General features: G+C 49.3%; 1 protein-coding gene across 6 annotated transcripts in view; it reads left to right on the top strand.

The window, feature by feature from the left end:
- Positions 1-19,207, top strand: part of RYR1 (ryanodine receptor 1) — a 113,294-nt gene that overhangs the window by 21,406 nt on the left and 72,681 nt on the right. For all 6 annotated transcript variants that reach the window (XM_053914587.1, XM_053914590.1, XM_045185417.2 and 3 more), the window contains exons 20-34: positions 130-346; positions 1,649-1,753; positions 1,956-2,059; positions 2,528-2,611; positions 3,363-3,670; positions 4,480-4,682; positions 5,613-5,787; positions 5,957-6,165; positions 10,034-10,428; positions 11,602-11,734; positions 12,580-12,740; positions 13,183-13,348; positions 15,787-15,873; positions 16,027-16,253; positions 17,504-18,116. In XM_053914587.1, the coding sequence (XP_053770562.1) occupies positions 130-346; positions 1,649-1,753; positions 1,956-2,059; positions 2,528-2,611; positions 3,363-3,670; positions 4,480-4,682; positions 5,613-5,787; positions 5,957-6,165; positions 10,034-10,428; positions 11,602-11,734; positions 12,580-12,740; positions 13,183-13,348; positions 15,787-15,873; positions 16,027-16,253; positions 17,504-18,116 (3,187 nt within the window). The remainder of the gene's footprint in view (positions 1-129; positions 347-1,648; positions 1,754-1,955; positions 2,060-2,527; positions 2,612-3,362; positions 3,671-4,479; positions 4,683-5,612; positions 5,788-5,956; positions 6,166-10,033; positions 10,429-11,601; positions 11,735-12,579; positions 12,741-13,182; positions 13,349-15,786; positions 15,874-16,026; positions 16,254-17,503; positions 18,117-19,207) is intronic.

Consider the following 19,207-nt stretch of genomic DNA (forward strand, 5'->3'; position numbering starts at 1 on the left):
AGACCTGGCCTCAGGTGACCTCAGATCTCCTCAGGACCTTCCACCAATCCCAGGGTTGCTTCCTTACCCATATTATGCATAGACTCTCCCCTGTAAACTGCTCCACCCTGACCTTGCTCTCCCATTCAGGGTGCGGTTCCTCCTTGGTGGCCGACATGGCGAATTCAAGTTCCTCCCCCCACCTGGTTATGCCCCATGCCATGAGGCTGTGCTACCCCGAGAGCGACTCCACCTGGGACCCATCAAGGAGTATCGGCGGGAGGGGCCCCGGGGGCCCCACCTGGTGGGCCCGAGCCGCTGCCTCTCACACACCGATTTTGTGCCCTGCCCTGTGGACACTGTCCAGGTAGTGCCTGCCCTGCGGGGGTGGTTCCCGGTGATGCAGACTCCCTTAGGAGTCAGGGAGGTGGGAAGCTGGGCTGGAAGTTGAGAACCTTGTTAACAGAGAGGGAAACTGAAACAGAGAGGAGGCAAAGGACTCTCCCAAGGCAGACTCTCAGTTTCAGGCAGTCCTCACTGCAGCCCCTAAGGAAAAGATATTATTACCCCTAATTTGCAGTTGAGAAAAGTGAAGCCCAGACAAGCTCAGCAATTTGTGCAAGTCACACAGCTGATTTGAACCCAAACAGTGTGATTCCAAAGCCTGTGATCTTATCCACTAGAGTTTGTTGGATGCTTCTTTTATTGTAGGCTACTCTGACTCCTCCTACCCCAACCTGAAGTCCCCACCTCCCCTCCAAGCATGTCTCTCTATAGGAGGGGGTTGAAGTCATGTTCAAGAGACCTACCATAAGGGTTTGATTTTCAGTATGTCACCATGGGCATGTGGCTTTACCTCTCTGTGCCTCAGTTTCCTCATCTGAGAAAAGGAGATAACAATAGAACCTACTTCATTGCGTTGTTGTGAAGCTTAGATGAATTAATATATGCAAAATGCTTAGCACAGTCCTAAGTAAACAGTAAGTACTCAGTATAGTTCCTGTTAATAGCAGTAGTAGTATTATTTCAGTGATGAACTTGCCATAACCCTCTAGCCAGGCTGGAGCCCTGGGCCTCTTCCTTGATGTCTTCCTCCCCCACCCTCCAGCCTGTCAGTTTCATGGGTTGTCAACGCACCCTCCTGGACAGCCCTCCACACCTCTCCTCTCCTCCCTATGGCCCAACCATCATTATCTCCTGCCTGCAGAACAGGCATTTAAATAAACTACGTAACATTTAATAGTTTGTGGAAGTGATTTCACTGAATCCTTAAGAGGTATTATGAGTTAGCATTGTTCAGATCCTCACTGTACAGAAAAAAAGAGACACTTATCCCTTCGTGCAGCTGACATTTCCCGAGCATCTCCTTGGCACCTGGCTCTAGGCTGGGCAGGCCTGGGAAAGTGGCAGAGAGTTAGGAAACTTCCAGGACAGGGGAGAGACAAACCCATTCCCAGATAATCCCTTAATGCTGATGATGCTAAGTCCTTACTTTGCTGGTATCAATCCTGGAGTTGGGGCGAGGTGATGGGGAGCAGGGCTTGGAGTAGGAGAAAAGGTCAGAAGAGCATGCTGTGGGACTGTCCAGAGCTCGTGTATGTTCTCTGGAAGAGGGGTCACAGTGCAAGCTGGAGGAAACTCAGGGACTCATGAATGTCTTGTGCCCCAGATTGTCCTGCCTCCCCATCTGGAGCGTATTCGGGAGAAGCTGGCGGAGAATATCCATGAACTTTGGGCTCTGACTCGCATTGAGCAGGGCTGGACCTACGGCCCGGTGAGGGACTGTCTGCTGCATCAGGCTTGACTTGCTGGGGAGGGTGTGCATGACTCGTGGCTGGGGGAAGAGCCTTTAGGGCATGGGATGAGGGAGTGTCCTTGGGTTTCCAGGAGCGGAACTGAGGATGGGAGGGCAGGGGAGTCTGGGAGTGTGGGGGGAGGGAAGGGGAACTGAGAACTTGACCCCGGGGTTTCTCCAGGTTCGGGATGACAATAAGAGGCTGCACCCATGTCTTGTGAACTTCCACAGCCTTCCAGAGCCTGAGAGGAATTACAATCTGCAGATGTCGGGGGAGACACTCAAGTGAGGGGGGGTACCGTGGAGCAGGGGCTGGGCCTGACTGCGGGTGGGGAGGAGGACAAGGAGAGACAGGGACAGTGAGACAGAGACTGAGAGAAAGGATGAAAGAGACAGAAAATGACGAAAGAGACAGAGAGAAGGAGGCAGGGCTTGTGAGGCAGAAACTGACATAGGGTAAGAAGGAGAGACAAAGGCAGAAAACAAGATGGTCAATAAGAGTGAGAGAGAGACAGATGCAGAGAGAGGCAGGCTGGAAAAAATGGACACAAAGAGATACAGAGACAGAAGCAGGGGAAGACAGGAGTTACAGAGACAGAGACCAAGATGGAGAGAGGTGGAGACAAAGACACCCAGGAAGCCAGGGAAAAGATAAGGAGAGAGCTGGAGACCTGAGACAGAGGCAACCGGGGCTGCAGGATAAGGCCCAGGGGCCCAGGTGGGATGACCCTGTATCTCCATCTCCTGCCCCAGGACTCTGCTGGCGCTGGGCTGCCACGTGGGCATGGCAGATGAGAAGGCAGAAGACAACCTGAAGAAGACAAAACTCCCCAAGACGTGAGTGTGGGTGGCTCAGGTCCCATCTGGGGACTAGAGTGGGTGGCTGGAGTGGTTAAGGGATCTTGTGGGGAGGCTGGGGTCAGAGAAGGAAGGGCTGTGGGTTATGGTGAAAGTCATGGGGTCCAGGGTGAGGGCTCTGGAGTCAGTGGTGAGTGTCTCGGGAGGTTTCAGGGTTGCAGAGTTAGGAGTTCCAGAGGCGGAGTGGGAGCTGGTCAGGCCCCCCAGGGTCAGGCTCTGCTGTGGAGGCAGGAAAATGAGAGAGCAGAGGTTGTATATCTAAGTTGGAGGCCAAGAATCAATGGAAAGAGGTGAGAAGTTGTTAAAGTTGTAAGTTAGGGGCCCTAAAATTGTAGCTAAGAGGCCCTGGTGATAGAGGCCAGGGTTTGGAGGTCAAGAATCACAAGCTAGGAGTTTGGAGCCATAGGGTCCTGGGGTCAGAGGGTAAGAAACATCAAAGCTAGAGGTGAGAGGTCAAAGCATTTCAGGGTCAGAGATAAGGCTCTCAGAATCAAGATAAAGGAGTCACAGAAGCCAGAGGTCAGTGAAATCGAAGTCCTTGCTAGGGTCACAGGATCCTGAGGTCAGAGGTCAGGTATCGCCAAGATTATTCAGGGAGTCATAGAACCCTGATGTCAGGGATTAAAGGTCAGAAATTCCCAGACTCTTGCCCCTGGGATCCTGGGAACAAGGGTCAGTTCAGAATCAGGGATCCCACAGCACAGAGCACAGAGCCCCACCACACCCACAGGTATATGATGAGCAATGGGTACAAGCCAGCGCCGCTGGACCTGAGCCACGTGCGGCTAACACCGGCACAAACTACACTGGTGGACCGGCTGGCAGAGAATGGGCACAATGTGTGGGCCCGAGACCGTGTGTCCCAGGGCTGGAGCTACAGTGCTGTGCAGGACATCCCCGCACGCCGAAACCCTCGCCTCGTGCCCTACCGCCTGTTGGACGAGGCCACCAAGCGCAGCAACCGGGACAGCCTCTGCCAGGCTGTGCGCACCCTGCTGGGCTATGGCTACAACATTGAGCCACCCGACCAGGAACCCAGTGAGTGCTGACTTCCGGCCCCCATCCCTGACCCCTGAACTCTGAGCCAACCCAGCCCCTGAATGAGCTACAGCCACAATACTGAACCCTTCCCCCAATCCTGACTCTCACTCTGACCCCAACCCTGACCCCGATCTTAACCACTGACCTTGACCTAATTCAAGTTCTGCCTAGGCTATGGCTACAATACTGAACCACTGGACCGGGAGCCCAGTAAGCACTGACCCTGACCCCAGACTCCAATCCTTGACCCCCAGCTATGACCTCCAGCCCTAACCCCTAACCTCTGGACTTTAGCTACAACATTGAGCCACCCAACCAGAGAGCCTCTAACCTCTACTCCTCACTTGATCCCCGACCCATTACTGACCCCTAATACCAGCCTTGACCCCTAACCCTGGCTGTGGTCCCCAACCTTCAGTTCCTCACCCCTTGGTTCCAATCCCTCACCCTTTCTCTCTTCACCCTCACCCTTACTCTGACTTCCTCTCTTTGCTTCAGTTCTCAACACTTGATTCTAAAGATAGACCTTAATCTTGACCATGACCATGACCCGACTTTCTCCCTCTATGTCTCTGTCAGTATCTCTTCTCTGAGAGCTCTGACTGATGAAGACAATAGGGGAGGAGTCTCACTCAGTAGGTCCCTTCTACCTTTCTCTGACTAGTCTAAGATTCCCCAATTCTTCTCTAACACCAAGAAACTCCTCTTCCCCCAGCCTTACCTTCTCTAGTCTCTCCCACCAACCTCTGTGTCTTTGGATCCACTCCTCACCCAGCCTCTTTGACTCTGCCTGGCCTCATTCATAGGTCTGGTGGAGAGCCAGTCCCGTTGGGATCGGGTGCGCATCTTCCGGGCAGAGAAATCCTATGCGGTGCAGAGCGGCCGCTGGTACTTCGAGTTTGAGGCAGTCACCACAGGAGAGATGCGAGTGGGCTGGGCAAGGCCCGAGCTGCGGCCTGATGTGGAGCTGGGAGCAGATGAGCTGGCCTATGTCTTCAATGGACACCGTGTGGGTACTTCCCTGGGCTCCACTTTGCAGGGCCCTGTAGTCCCTCCCACAGCTGGTACACTCCAGTCCTGCCTCTATCTGTGCCCCACTCTGTCCACCCACCCCTGCACCTACCTTGCCACTCATCCATCCATCCATCCATCCATCCTTCCCTCTTTCTCTGTACATACAAATATCTATCCATCATCCATCTCTCTATCCAACCATCCATTAATCCACCCACAAATGCAACTATCCATCTGTCTACTCACCTGTCCAGATAATCAAATCACTTAACCATTCACTTTTCTACCTATTTATTCATTTGTTAGTTCAACCACTCACTTATTTAATTTACCTATCATTTATCTACCCATTCGTCTATTCAATAATTTAATGCATGCATCCATCAATCCATTTATTTTTCCACCCACCCATCCATCCAACCACTCACTTATCTATTTGTCTGTCTATACTTTCTTCCTTCCCTGCATCAACCCATGTAGACTCAGTTTTCACTTCATTCTTCCATCCAGCCACACACCCTGCTTCCCATCCATCTCAATGTCCACTTACCTATTCCCGGTATATATGGGTCTACATGGGGGACACTGGGAGGTTCCTTTTTCCTTTCCATTCCTCCGCTGCTGCCCCCAACCCCTCACTACCACTTTGGTGGTCTGCATAAGCCCAGCCCCAGCCATGGACACAGTAGAGAACCCAAGCAGAAGGGAATCAAAAGCATGAAAGCCTGCCCCTTATATTCCATGGATCATGGATGCAAGGGTGGGGAAAGATGGAGGACACCTTAGTGGTGACCCCTGTTCTGTCCCACATGCCCTGGACCTGATGCCTTACATGTGTCTCTTTACACGTCTCTCCTTGCTTTCTTATGTCCTCACTTCTTTGTGTGTCTCTCTCATGCCACGTCTTCCCCTCGCCCCCTCACAGGGCCAGCGTTGGCACTTGGGCAGTGAACCATTTGGGCGTCCCTGGCAGTCGGGCGATGTCGTGGGCTGCATGATCGACCTCACAGAGAACACCATCATCTTCACCCTCAACGGTGAAGTCCTCATGTCTGATTCAGGCTCTGAAACAGCCTTCCGGGATATTGAGATTGGTGATGGTGAGCGCTGGCCTAATGGACCCTTTCTGGTTTTCTTCTCTCTGACCTGACCCTACCCTGCCCTCTCCATCTTGCCACTCTTCTATTCCTTCCTTCCACATTTCCACTCTCCATGGGCTCCTGCCCTACGCACCTGTCTCACCCCTGCCCACCTGTACCCTCCCACCAGGCTTCGTGCCCGTCTGCAGCTTGGGACCTGGCCAGGTGGGTCACCTGAACCTGGGCCAGGATGTGAGCTCCCTGCGTTTCTTTGCCATCTGCGGTCTCCAGGAAGGCTTTGAGCCATTTGCCATCAACATGCAGCGCCCGGTCACCACCTGGTTCAGCAAAAGCCTTCCCCAGTTTGAGGCCGTGCCCCTGGATCACCCTCACTATGAGGTGAGGACTGACACCACTGAGTACCCTCTGACCTGCCTCCAGACCTCATTCTTCCCACAGTTGTCTCCCCTGAGTTTCTCTTCTCCTTTCGTGTTAGCCCACAACCTTGCGTAAAGGGGTGTCAGGGTAATGGGCTCTCAGGGCTGCCTTGTAGGGTGCAACCGTGCAAACCACAACCTTTCTAAGCTCCAGGTAGCTTGCCTATAAAATGAAGGAAGAGAGGAAAAAGAAGCTTACCCCATTAAGTGACCCCAATGGAAATTTCCAGTCCTTTTGTAACTATCTGATCATAGAACAAGGTTTAAAGAAATATGAATCCTTGAGTACATTTTTGGCACTTTTCTTACTGTTATCTCTGTTTTTGTTCATTTATTTGTTTTTAGTAGCTCTCTATTAATCTGAGTATCCTAATTTTTAGACTCCAGTGTTGAACTCAGGGTCAGAAGCTTACTATAAATACTCCCATCAACCAAAGTGATAGTTCTTCTCTCAAACTGGGAAGAACTTGAACTCTGTGTGACTGAGGTTCAGCTTTAGAATCAGACTCACCTGGAGTTGGCCTCTTGCCTTGGGCCTATTACTGTTTCCTTCTGAGCCTCAGTTTTTCCATCCATGTGAGAGAGACATCTTTCAGATCTCCCTCTCACATAATCTCCCTCTTTCTGAATCATCTGAGTAAGTTGGAGATGTCATGCTTCTTTATCCCTAAATTTTTCAATTTATCCCTTCATTTTCCTGAAGAAACATGCATTTCTCCAGAACAGGCTATGCTCTTACAGAACTGCATGCAGTGTAGTTATAAAAATCAGGAAATTGATACATACTACCACTTAATTCACAATCCATACTCAAAATTTGTAAATTGTGGCAATAATGTTCCATTTTTATTTTTCTGTCCTAGGATCCAGTCAGGATTACATGTTGCATTTAGTTATGTTTTTAGTCTTAAAGTACAATGTTTCTGAGTCTTTCTTTGTCTTTCATGACAGTGATGTTTTTGAAGTGTACAGGCCAGTTGCTTTGCAGAATGTCCCTCAGTTTGGGTTTGTCAGATGTTTCCTTGTGGTTAGGTTCAGGTTCTCTGTATTCGGCAGGAATTCCACAGCAGTGATGTGCAGGAGATCAGGAGGCACACGATGTCACTGTATCTTATTACCGATTATGTTAACTTTGTATAGTCAGGGTGGAGTCTGTGATTTTTGCACTGTAAAGTCACTCTCTCTTTGTAATTACTGAGTAATTTGTAGGGAGGCATTTTAAGACTAGATAGAAATGGAAGGGTTTTAAGCAGAGACATTTCCAGTTCAGAGATTAGTTTTGTAAAGGATGCTATTGACAGTGGGTTGTATGTAGGAAGTGAGAGTGGAGACAGACAGGTCAGAGAGGTGGGTGGGGCAGAAGAGGACAGTGTTCTCAGCACAAAGGACAGCAGTGAGAATGAATAAACTCGTATACACACAGCACGTAGACAAATCTCACACATATCGAGTTGAGTGAAAGAGCCAGACACGAAAGAACATATGCTGGGGCCCCCCTTCGTAGAAAGTCCAAGAACAGGCAAAGCTGATCTGTGACATGGTTAAGTCAGGAGAGTGTTACTGTGTTTGTTACTGTGCACAGCAGACTGTGGTCAAGGAGCAAAGTCCAAATGAAGGGGGAGAGAAAGAAGATCTTGCACACAGTCTGGGGACAGGCAACTTTGTCGTACAGTTTTGGGGTGAATTCTTTGGCTGGCGAGGAGTACAGAGGTCATGTCAGCAGTGGGGCCTTGAAGAGGTCAACTAGGGAGGGGCATCAAAGAAAGGGAAACACTCCAATTATTTGTGGAGTCTCAGGAAAACTTTTTTTTTGTTCATAAGTAAATTATTTTTAAATTATAAGATTACAATGCCTTGATTGTGCAAAATAGCAAAATGGAAATTAAATCAAATCAATAAATCAAAAGACAAAGAAAACTTGATTTTCTTGAATATCAGTCAGTACTTAAACCATCATTATAAGTATCCGATGTCCCAATCACATCTTATGTAGACAGATATAACCATTTCAAACATTTTACTTGTGGGTTTAATTTCCATTTTCAACTTTTATGAACTGTAATATAATTTACTTCAAATCCTATTATACCGAGTGTTTATACTGCAACAGAAGCAAGTCTCACATGTGCAGCCCAGTGTGGGACTGGGACACAGTTTTAGATGGTGGTTGCAGACAAAACTTACACACGGCATTCAGTGCAGTAGAGCACATTATATTAACCAGACCATGGAGTTCAGTACACTTGTTGCAGGATTGGTTATTTCCTTACCTTTGAACTGAACCAGAAAACCTTTCAAAAAGATTTTTTAAATTTATTTTTGGAGATGGAAGAAGAGAGGGAGAGAAACATCGATGTGTGAAACAGATCGGTTACATGTGCCCGGACTGGGAATCAAACCCGCAACCTTTGGTTTGCAGCCTGGTTCTCAGCCCACTGGGCCACACCACCCAGGGTGTGGACACTTTTGAGAGTCTGTACTTGGAGCTCACAGGACACACTTGTGTTCCTCTACCAGGTTCTGTCCCTTATTTTTTTTTTTTACTTTTATTTATTTTATTTTTAGACAGAGGGGAAGGGAGGGAGAAAGGGTGAGAAACGTCAATGTGTGGTTGTCTCTCATGTGCACTCCCCTACTGGGGACCCAGCCCACAACCCAAGCATGTCAGCCAGGGCAGCCCCTGCCCTGGTATTATAATTTAAAAATAATTTACTTAAGAACAAAAAAAAAGTCTTCTTGAGACTCCACAAACAGTTGGAGTGGTTCCCTTTCTTTGATGCCCCTCCCAAGTTGACCTCCTCAAGGCCCCATTGCTGACATGACCTCTGTACTCCTCGTCAGCCAAAGAATTCACCCCAAAACTGTACGACAAAGTTGCCTGTCCCCAGACTGTGTGCAAGATCTTCTTTCTCTCCCTCTTCTGAATAAATCTCATTTGGACTTTGCTCCTTGACCACAGTCTACTGACCCCTCCCTCCTGTGCACAGTAACAAACACAGTAACATTCTCCTGACTTACCACATCACAGATCAGCTTTGCCTGTCTTGGACTTCTGTCCCTTATTTAGGCCAGGTCAGTGCATTTCCCTCCTCAGAACCCCTCATGGTCCTTGACAGGCACTGAGGCGGCTCTCCGGGGCTTGGATGTGCTGTTTCTCCTTCTGGGTGCTGAGCACACAGGTGTGTTCACTCTGAAAACACACCGTGCTATGCACTACGATGTATGTGTTTTTCTGAGTGTTATGTTTTCACATACGAATGTAACACATTTTTTTCTGGAGAGCCTTTACAAAACTGATCCTTCTGGGCTGCTCTCCCCAGGAGGTCTCCCTGAGAGACCAGGATGGCAAGGCCTTTGTTCTGTTCACGTCTGTGTTCCCAGCACCTGGAACAGGGCCCGATACACAGTGGGTGCTCAGTAAATATCTGTGGGATGGACGGATAGATGGATGGGTGGATCGGTGGATGAGTGGACAAGTGGATAGGTGGGTGGACCAATGGATAAGTGCACCCATGGATGGATGGGTGGGTGGATGACTTGGTCTGAGTAAGGCCTGTGCACAGGTAGGTTTTGAAAGCTCCCCAGGATCCCAGTGTCTGGCCAGTGCTGCCAGTGTATCAGGTGTGCAGACAAAGGTTGACAGAGGGCTGACCACACCCATGGCCAATCTGTGTGCCCCATGGAGAGTTCATCCACCCAGAGGAGGGGACACCTTCGGCTTATTCTCGCACAGGTGCTCTAGGGCCTAATGGCGACGTGGTGTGTAACCAGGTTTAGGACCAATGGCCCAGCCTGCCCATCAGGCTCAGTGTTTCACACCCCCCACCCAGGTGGCCCGTGTGGATGGCACTGTGGACACGCCCCCCTGCCTGCGCCTGACCCACCGCACCTGGGGCTCCCAGAACAGTCTAGTGGAGATGCTCTTTCTTCGGCTGAGTCTTCCAGTCCAGTTCCACCAGCACTTCCGTTGCACTGCAGGGGCCACCCCTCTGGCACCCCCCGGGCCACAGCCCCCCACAGAGGATGAGGACCGGGCAGCAGAGCCTGACACCGACTATGAAAACCTGCGCCGCTCAGCTGGACGCTGGGGCGAGGCTGAGGGGGGCAAAGAGGGAACTGCCAAGGAGGGGGCACCCGGGGGCACCCCCCAGGCTGGGGTAGAGGCCCAGCCTGTTAGGGCAGAAAATGAGAAGGATGCTACCACAGAGAAGAACAAAAAGAGAGGGTGAGTCAAGGTGAGGCAGGGTGGGGCCGGGTGTCTATCCTGGGACCTCCAGCTGGGCAACCTCAACAGCTTAAGAAACCCTGGTGCATCCCAAGTTGTCTCCATATATGCTCAGTGAGTCAGAATCCTAAGGGATCTTATTGTGTCTCAAATGAATACCATTATTTTCCTAGGAAGTTCTAATTTCCCTGAGAATGTAGAATTGGGGTACCCCACTATATCTATGGAAAACTTCACTGTCCTTGGGGTACCTGGTGGACCTCAAAGCCTTTCACCCAGTGGGCTTCATATCCATGGACAGTGAAGGGAGGACCTCAGTACCTTGGCAGAGTTAACCATACCCCAAGGTAACCCAGTGAATACCAGTGGTCTTCTAAATTAGGGTTATTTCTGTGCCTCAAATGTGCCCCCAAAACTATTTCAAGAAACACCCTCAAAAGGCACTAAACTTGAATTGAAATGAAATCTGCTTTCCACCTACTACAGCAGTAGTTTTTGAATGGGATGTAATTTTGTATCTTTTGGGGGTATTTGGAAACAATGGGATATTTTAGTTATCACAGTTTCAGGGGTGCTGCTGCTGGGGTCTCCAGAGATTCTACTTGCTTTCAGTGTACAAGACAGTTCCACATGTGAAGAATTGTCCTTTTCCACATTTCTTTAACACCCACATGAGAAATGCATGTAAGAATTGCTGACCTAGGGGGACCACTGTACACCCCAAAGGGTACCTCTGGGATTCCCAGAGGCACCTCTAAATTTGGTTCAACTGACATCCACAAGCACAGCACCTTTAGAATGGATTAGCCTGGCACAGTTGGGAATTCTATCCTTCTAGGGCAGGGGTCCCCAACCTCTGGGCTGAGGACTGGTACTGGTCCAGGCCTGTTAGGAACCAGGCCACACAGCAGGAAGTGAATTTGAATGTAATGCACTTGAATCATCCCAAAACCATCCCCACCCCCCAGCCCCGGTCCGTGGAAAAATTGTCTTCCACGAAACCAGTCCCTGGTGCCAGAAAAGTTGGGGACTGCTGTTCTAGAGGCAAGGCCTTGGGTATGAGATACAGGATGTAGTTAGGACAGATGTGGGGGGAGGTGAATGTTGTGACAGGGGGACTGGAGGGCTGGACTTGAGAGCTGTTCTTACGCAGTCCCTCCTCCCCACTCCCAGGTTCTTATTCAAGGCCAAGAAGGCTGCCATGATGACCCAGCCACCAGCCACTCCCTCTCTTCCCCGACTCCCTCGAGAGGTGGTGCCTGCTGATGACCTCGATGACCCTGAGATCATCCTCAACACCACCACGGTGAGAAACAGGGACCTTTGACTTCAGGAACCCCTCAGCTTTCAGAATGTCATACTGTGACCCCCAGTAACTGCCCATAACTGGAAACACCTCAGTGTGCACTGGAGACCTCAAAATACAGTGCACAATGATTTAATCCTTTAAACCCCTAGATCCACAGGGCCTAAAAATTGCCAGGAACACAATGAAGCTATAATGCACACTATATAACTCCCAGGAGTCCCAAAATCCAAGAGGTAAACCGATAGAGACTTGGGACCCCAATATTTGTGTTCACCAACATACACTACATACATCCAAATTTAAGTTATTGTGGTATATTCCTGGGAGCCAAAATTGACTCCAGTATAGTTTTGGGATTTCCCAAATCTGGAATATTTTCTGAGACAAGCAGCCTAATGTTAGGATCATGGGTGACATGGGTGCTCTTGGGTAAGCGGTATCACTGCTCTGTGCCTTCTTGTCTATGGGAGCTCTGCCATTTCCCCATCTGTAAAATGGGCATAAAATTGTACCCACCTGATGGTAATTGTAAGGAATAAGTGAGTTAATTTGTTAGCTAATTAGTAAGCTGTTTATTAGCCATTATTTATGTATAACTTTGCTGTAACCTGAGGAGAGACCCAAACTTGGAGGTATCACAAAATAGTCCCAAAGGATTCCTGAATTTAGAAATACATCAGTAGACACCAAAACAGAGGGACATAGACCCAGGGTGTCTCCAATCTAGTGGCTTCTTGTGAAACTCCCAGAAGACACTGAGACTCCAGAGAAACCCACTTAGAGACCTAGGGCAGCCATTCTTCTGGACTGACCACTGTTCCCCCCACCCTTTGCCTCTCCAGTACTATTACTCTGTGAGGGTCTTCGCTGGCCAGGAGCCCAGCTGCGTGTGGGTGGGCTGGGTCACCCCCGACTACCATCAGCACGACATGAACTTTGACCTCAGCAAGGTCCGGGCTGTGACAGTGACCATGGGGGATGAACAAGGCAACGTCCACAGCAGGTGCTGGGGAGGGGTAGGGACAGTGGGAGGCGGGAGGTCAGCTCTGGGCACCTGGCTCGGAAGCTTCCCTCCTACTCTTCCTCCTGTCTTCTTGTTTATTTCCCTCCAATGGCTCTTGCTCTGCTTTTCTTTTTTTTTTTTTGTTAACTCCTTTTTCATCTCACCCTCCTCTGTCTTCACTACCTCCTTTCTCTGTTTACTCTTCTTTGCCCCCCTTTATTCTCCTCCTTCCAGAACACCCCACCAGCTTCTAAGAATTCTAGCTCCAAGGAGCTCAGGGTTGGTTGGGGTGAGGGGTTTCAGCGCTCAGGTCTGCAGGTGGTGGTGGTTTGGGAATGGGCCCTGAGGTCATGGTATTCTAGGAGCTCAGGGAAGGGAGTGTCCAGGGGCCAGAGTGCCTTGGCTGAGGACCCGTGCACTGACACCCCATTGTCTCCTCCAGCCTCAAGTGCAGCAACTGCTACATGGTGTGGGGCGGGGACTTCGTGAGCTCTGGGCAGCAGGGCCGGATCAGCCACACGGACCTTGTCATTGGTTGTCTGGTGGACTTGGCCACTGGCCTAATGACCTTTACAGCCAATGGCAAAGAGAGCAACACCTTTTTCCAGGTAAGTCCAGATCTCTACCACTTAGCAATAGCATCTTCATGTCCCAGTATCCTGAGACAACCCTCCAAGAGACCCCTGGAAGCCAGACCTTAGAAAGACAGGACAAAAACAATAACCAGTCCTCAACACAGGCTAGAGCTGGGAGACTCCTGGGAGACTGCCTAGTTGAACCACTCATTGAAATTAGGCCCAGAAACGAGGAGACAGAGAATATTCTTGAGCTTAGACAGAGGTCCATATTCTCTATTATGCTGGGTGCCACCAGTCACCTCCTTTTCACCAATGGTGGGCCAGAATTCTAAGATGGGCTTTTCCTTTTCAATATTTTATCATGAAAAATTTTAAGTATACAGCTAAATTGAAGGAATTGTACAGTGAACACCCATATACCCACTACCAAGAATCTACTATTCATGTTTTACTACAGTGGCTTTATCATATATTTATTCACCTATCCATCCATCAATCCATCTGTTGGATTTTACAAAGCTTAATTTTAAATGGAGAACTTCAAAAATATACAGAACTAGAATAGCATAATAAACCTCCATGTCGCCATTACCCAGCTTCACTATTACTCACTCATCGCCAATCTTCCTTCGTCCCTACCCCCCACACCCACCTTCACTGCCATGCCCACTGGGTGACTTTGAAAGAGATTCCAGACATCATCTCGTTTCTTCTCTTTTCAGGATATATCTCTAAAAGATAAGGACAATATCATCACCTTTAAGAAATCCTAATAATTCCTAAATATCTTCAAATATCTGGTCTGTGTTCAAATTCCTCTGGTTGTCTCAAAGACATCTTTTTTTTTAATCATTTGTTTATTTGAATTGAAATCTAAATAAGGTCATATGTTTTAATTGGTTGCTATGTCCCTTGAATCTCTTTTATATGTAGATTTCCTCTCTCTCTCTCTCTCTCTCTCCCTACCTACCTCTCTCCCTCTCTCCCTCTCTCCTTTGAATTGTATTTATTGAAGAAACAAGGCTATCTGTCCTGTAGAGAGCTTTGCTCTGCAAAGTGTGGTCTCTGGGCCAGCAGGGTCTGCATCACCTGAGAGTTTGTTAGAAATACAGAATCTCTGCAAAAAGATGTTCAAGATCACTAATCATTAGGGAAATGCAAATTAAAACTACAGCGAGATGTCCTCTCATACCTGTCAGCATAGTCAACAAGTGCTGGCGAGGATGTGGAGCAAAGGGAAGCCCTGTGCACTGCTGGTGGGAAGGCAGATGGGTGCAGCCACTGTGGAAAACAGTATGGATGTCCCTCAAAAAAAATTAAAGGTAGAACTGCCATATGACCCAGCAATCCTACTTTTGGGCATTTATCTGAAGAGATACAAAACACTAATTTGAAAAGACACGTGGACCTCTACGTTCATTGCAGCATTATTTACAATAGCCAAGATATGGACGCAACCTAAGTGTCTACTGATAGACAAGTGGATAAAGATGTGTTGTGTATATACAACGGAGTATTACTCAGTCATAAAAAGAATGTAATCTTACTGCAGGGTATTATGCTACAGAGAAAGACAAGTGCCATATGGCTTCACTTATGTATGGAACCTAAAAACCAAAATAAATGAACAAACAAAACAGAAACAAACTCATAGATACAGAGAGAAAATTGATGGTTGCCAGATGGGAGGGGGGTTGGAGGATGAATGAAAATGGTGAAGGGATTAAGAAGTACAAATTGCCATTTATAAAAATAGTCACAGGGGTGTAACGTACAGCATAGGGAATATAGTCAATAATACTGTGATAACTTTGTGTGGTATCAGGTGGGTACCAGACTTAACAGGGTGATCATTTTATAAGGTACATCACTATGTCGTATACCTGACAATAGTATAATATTATGTCAACAGTAATAGGAAAAGAATTTTAAAGAACAATGCAGAATCTCAGGCCTCTCCCAAGACCCATTGATCAGAATGTGCATTTTAACAAAGCCCAGGGGATTCTTTGTGCACGCTGCCATTGGAACAGCTTGGGCCCAGCTCCCCACAGTCAGGATCTGGCTGACGCATCCCTGTGGTATCATTTGAACTTTTACCTCTGTCCCCTGTATTTCCTGTCACTGGGAGATTGGTGCAGAGGTGCAATTAGATTCAGATTTGGTTTTGGCAAGATTGTTTCCCAGATGGTGGTGTTTGTGGTGGTTCTACTGTGAAGATCAGGAGGGCTGGGGGAGGGGGCAGGCGAGGATGCTTTCTGGATTTTGGAGAGTGAATATCCTTGGGAGAGAAACGGAAATGGCAATCTTGTTCGGGGACAGGATGACCCAGATGACAGGTTATCCCAGTGGAGCTGGAGGAGGTTGTCCAGGCTGGATCAGAGGCAGTGCAGCCCAAGGGCGACTTTGGGGCCATCGTGGAGCCTACAGTGCCCTTTTCCTCATGCTGCCCTGCTCTTCCTTGCCAGGTGGAACCCAACACAAAGCTCTTTCCTGCCGTCTTTGTCCTGCCCACCCACCAGAACGTCATCCAGTTTGAACTGGGGAAGCAGAAGGTCAGAGTGCTGTGATGGGACAGGCTAAGGTGGGAGATGTGGGAAGTCAGGCTGGAGGATAGCTGAAGGGAAGGGGGCAATCCAGGAGTTTCCCTGGAGGCAGGGTGGCAGGACAGAGGGCTGGGAATCCTGACCTGTGCACCACGCCCCTAGAACATCATGCCACTGTCGGCTGCCATGTTCCTGAGCGAGCGCAAGAATCCGGCCCCGCAGTGCCCGCCACGGCTCGAGGTGCAGATGCTGATGCCTATCTCATGGAGCCGAATGCCCAACCACTTCCTGCAGGTGGAGACACGGCGAGCTGGCGAGCGACTGGGCTGGGCTGTGCAGTGCCAGGAGCCGCTGACCATGATGGCTCTGCACATCCCTGAGGAGAATCGGTCAGGGCCAGCCCATCTGCACCATGGGGGAGGGGAGGAGTGTGGGGATATTGCAGGCAAGCTGCCTGGGTGTGGGTCCAACTCAGTGCCCCCCACCACTACCCTAGGACTCCGGCCAACACTCCAGAAGGCCCCAGACCTACCTTACTGTCCCCAGATAATACCCTAAGGGGCCTTAGATCCATCCATCTCAGGGAACTCCAGACCCACCTCAGGGGATCCTAGGCCCTTCTCAGTAGACCACAGACCCACTTCAGGGGACCACAGACAACATCCCAAGGGGCCCCAGACCCACCTTATGGGACTCCAAACCCATCTCAGGGAACACAGACCCTCATCACAGAGCCCACACAACACCCCAGGGGCCTCAAATACAGTTTGGAGGATCTGGGCATTACTTAGAGAGGTGTAGATCACACCCAAGGTATCTCAGTCACACCCAGGAGGACTTCGGATGTATCCCATGGAGCTCTTCAAACCCACTCCAGGGGACCAGACACATTTGGGTGGATGGTATTCACAGGAATGGCAAAAGTGCTCTTAAGGACTCTGAACATGACCAGAAATCCCAGACTCACTCCATGAGGCTGCCAACATACTTCATCTTTCCTTTATTCATTCATTTGACAAATAACTTTGAGCTCCTCCTGTGTGACTGGCAGCGTTCCAGGCTTGAGACACTCAGCCCTTGTGAACAAACATTCTAGTAATGCTCGTGTGTAACTCAGTGGGCTCACACCCATCCCCAGGGGCCAGACACATCCATTTATTCAGTCAACAAATATTTATTAAACACTTACTCTGTGCTAGGTCCTGTTTAGGTGCTGGAAATACAGAAAGAAAACAAAACAAAGTCCAAAACAGGCAGAAATGCCCTTCCCTGGCGGTATTTACATTCTAGTAGTGCTCAGACATAATCGGGGTACTCAGACCTGCCAGAGGCGGGGGTTCGGGCCTAGTCCAGGATCCCAGATACATTCAAGGTCACCAGATCCTCTTCACGTAGTCACAGATACCCCAGAGTGCCAGACGTTCCCAGTGGCCCTCAGACCCTTCAGGGACTTGCAGAATCACTGAGACACTCCTCAAAACAGCTGCATAAAACTCACAGAACCTTGACCCAGCGGATTACTGGGATTCTCTCCAGGGGTCACCAAAACTCACCTATGCACGTCTCTGCCTCTCTGTGGTCCCTGTCTTCCATCTCTTCTGCCTGCTCTGTCCCTGTCTGCGGCTCATCTCTGCCACAGGTGCATGGACATCCTGGAGCTGTGCGAGCGCCTGGAACTGCAGCGCTTCCACTCCCACACCCTTCGCCTCTACCGCGCAGTGTGCGCCTTGGGCAACAACCGCGTGGCGCATGCTCTGTGCAGTCACATGGACCAGGAGCAGCTGTTGCATGCTCTGGAGGATGCGCACCTCCCTGGACCCCTGCGTGCTGGCTACTATGATCTCCTCATCAGCATCCACCTGGAAAGTGCCTGCCGCAGCCGCCGCTCCATGCTCTCTGAGTACATCGTGCCCCTCACGCCTGAGACCCGTACCATCACCCTCTTCCCACCTGGAAAAAGCAAGGATAATGGTCCCCGCCGCCATGGCCTGCCAGGCGTTGGCATCACCACCTCGCTGCGGCCTCCACACCATTTCTCACCCCCCTGTTTCGTGGCTGCCCTGCCCACTGCTGGGATGGCAGAAGCCCCAGCTCGCCTCAGCCCCAGCATCCCTCTGGAGGCGCTACGGGACAAAGCACTGAGAATGCTGGGGGAGGCAGTGAGAGATGGGGGGCAGCACGCACGCGACCCTGTTGGTGGCTCCGTGGAGTTCCAGTTTGTCCCTGTGCTCAAGCTTGTGTCCACCCTGCTGGTAATGGCTTCCTCCTGCTTTCCTCTGTCCCACTCTTCCACAGTCCAAATAATCTGTGTATATGTACATCAACTACCCTTCCATTTATTAATCCAACCACCCTTTCATCTCTCCATGTATACATCCTCCACCTTTCAATTTATCCCTCCCTCTTTTACTCGTCCTTCATTAACTTTTCCTTCCATTCATGCATCTAATTCATATATTTATTAATCTCTTCTTTCCATTCACCCATCCATCTATTTATTCTTCCATTCTCCAACCACATATTCGTCCAGCTTTCAATCTAGTTTTCCATTCAGACTTCCACTCACTCATACATCATTTCATCCACCATTCCATCTATTCATCTATCTTCCTACCCATTTACTTATTAATCCATCTTTCCTTTCATACACCCAATTATCATTCTATTTCCACCTGTGCACCCATACATCCATATATACATCCAGTCACCACCCACAGATCCATCCATTCTTCATCTTCTACCTACCTGTCCATCCATACATACATCTCTCTATCCATATGTATTTTCCACCCATCCACCTACCTACAAATCCATCCAACCACCTACACCCATTCATCCACTCACCCATCCACCCAGTCTCCATCTTCTATTCATCCTCTGTTTCATTCACTTAACCATCTAGTGACTCATCCATATACCAACCTACAAATCCATCCAATTTTTCATACACAAACTTATCCATCCATCCCACCCCACCACATGACTATCTACCCATTTATCTCTTTACCCTTCCACTCATTTACTTGCTTATGTGTCTATCAAACCATCCACTCACCTACCCACGTATCTATACATCATTTGTCCTCTGTCATCCATCCACCATCCACTCACCATCTATTCCTCCACCTTTACCTTTGCCTCTCCATTCCTTATCCATGCATCCATTTTTCTCCCCTGGAAGCCCTTACTATTCCATCTATTAATTCAGCCACCCAGTTCTCCCTCCATTCATCCATGTTTCTCTTTCTCAATTCTTCTTCCCTTTTATCTATTCATTCTTCTTCCATCTGTTAGCATCTCCATTATGTTGAATGAGAACTGGCATATGCTGGAAGCTATAATG

The sequence above is a fragment of the Desmodus rotundus genome, chromosome 12, assembly GCF_022682495.2.
Source record: "Desmodus rotundus isolate HL8 chromosome 12, HLdesRot8A.1, whole genome shotgun sequence".
Classification (NCBI taxonomy): domain Eukaryota; kingdom Metazoa; phylum Chordata; class Mammalia; order Chiroptera; family Phyllostomidae; genus Desmodus; species Desmodus rotundus.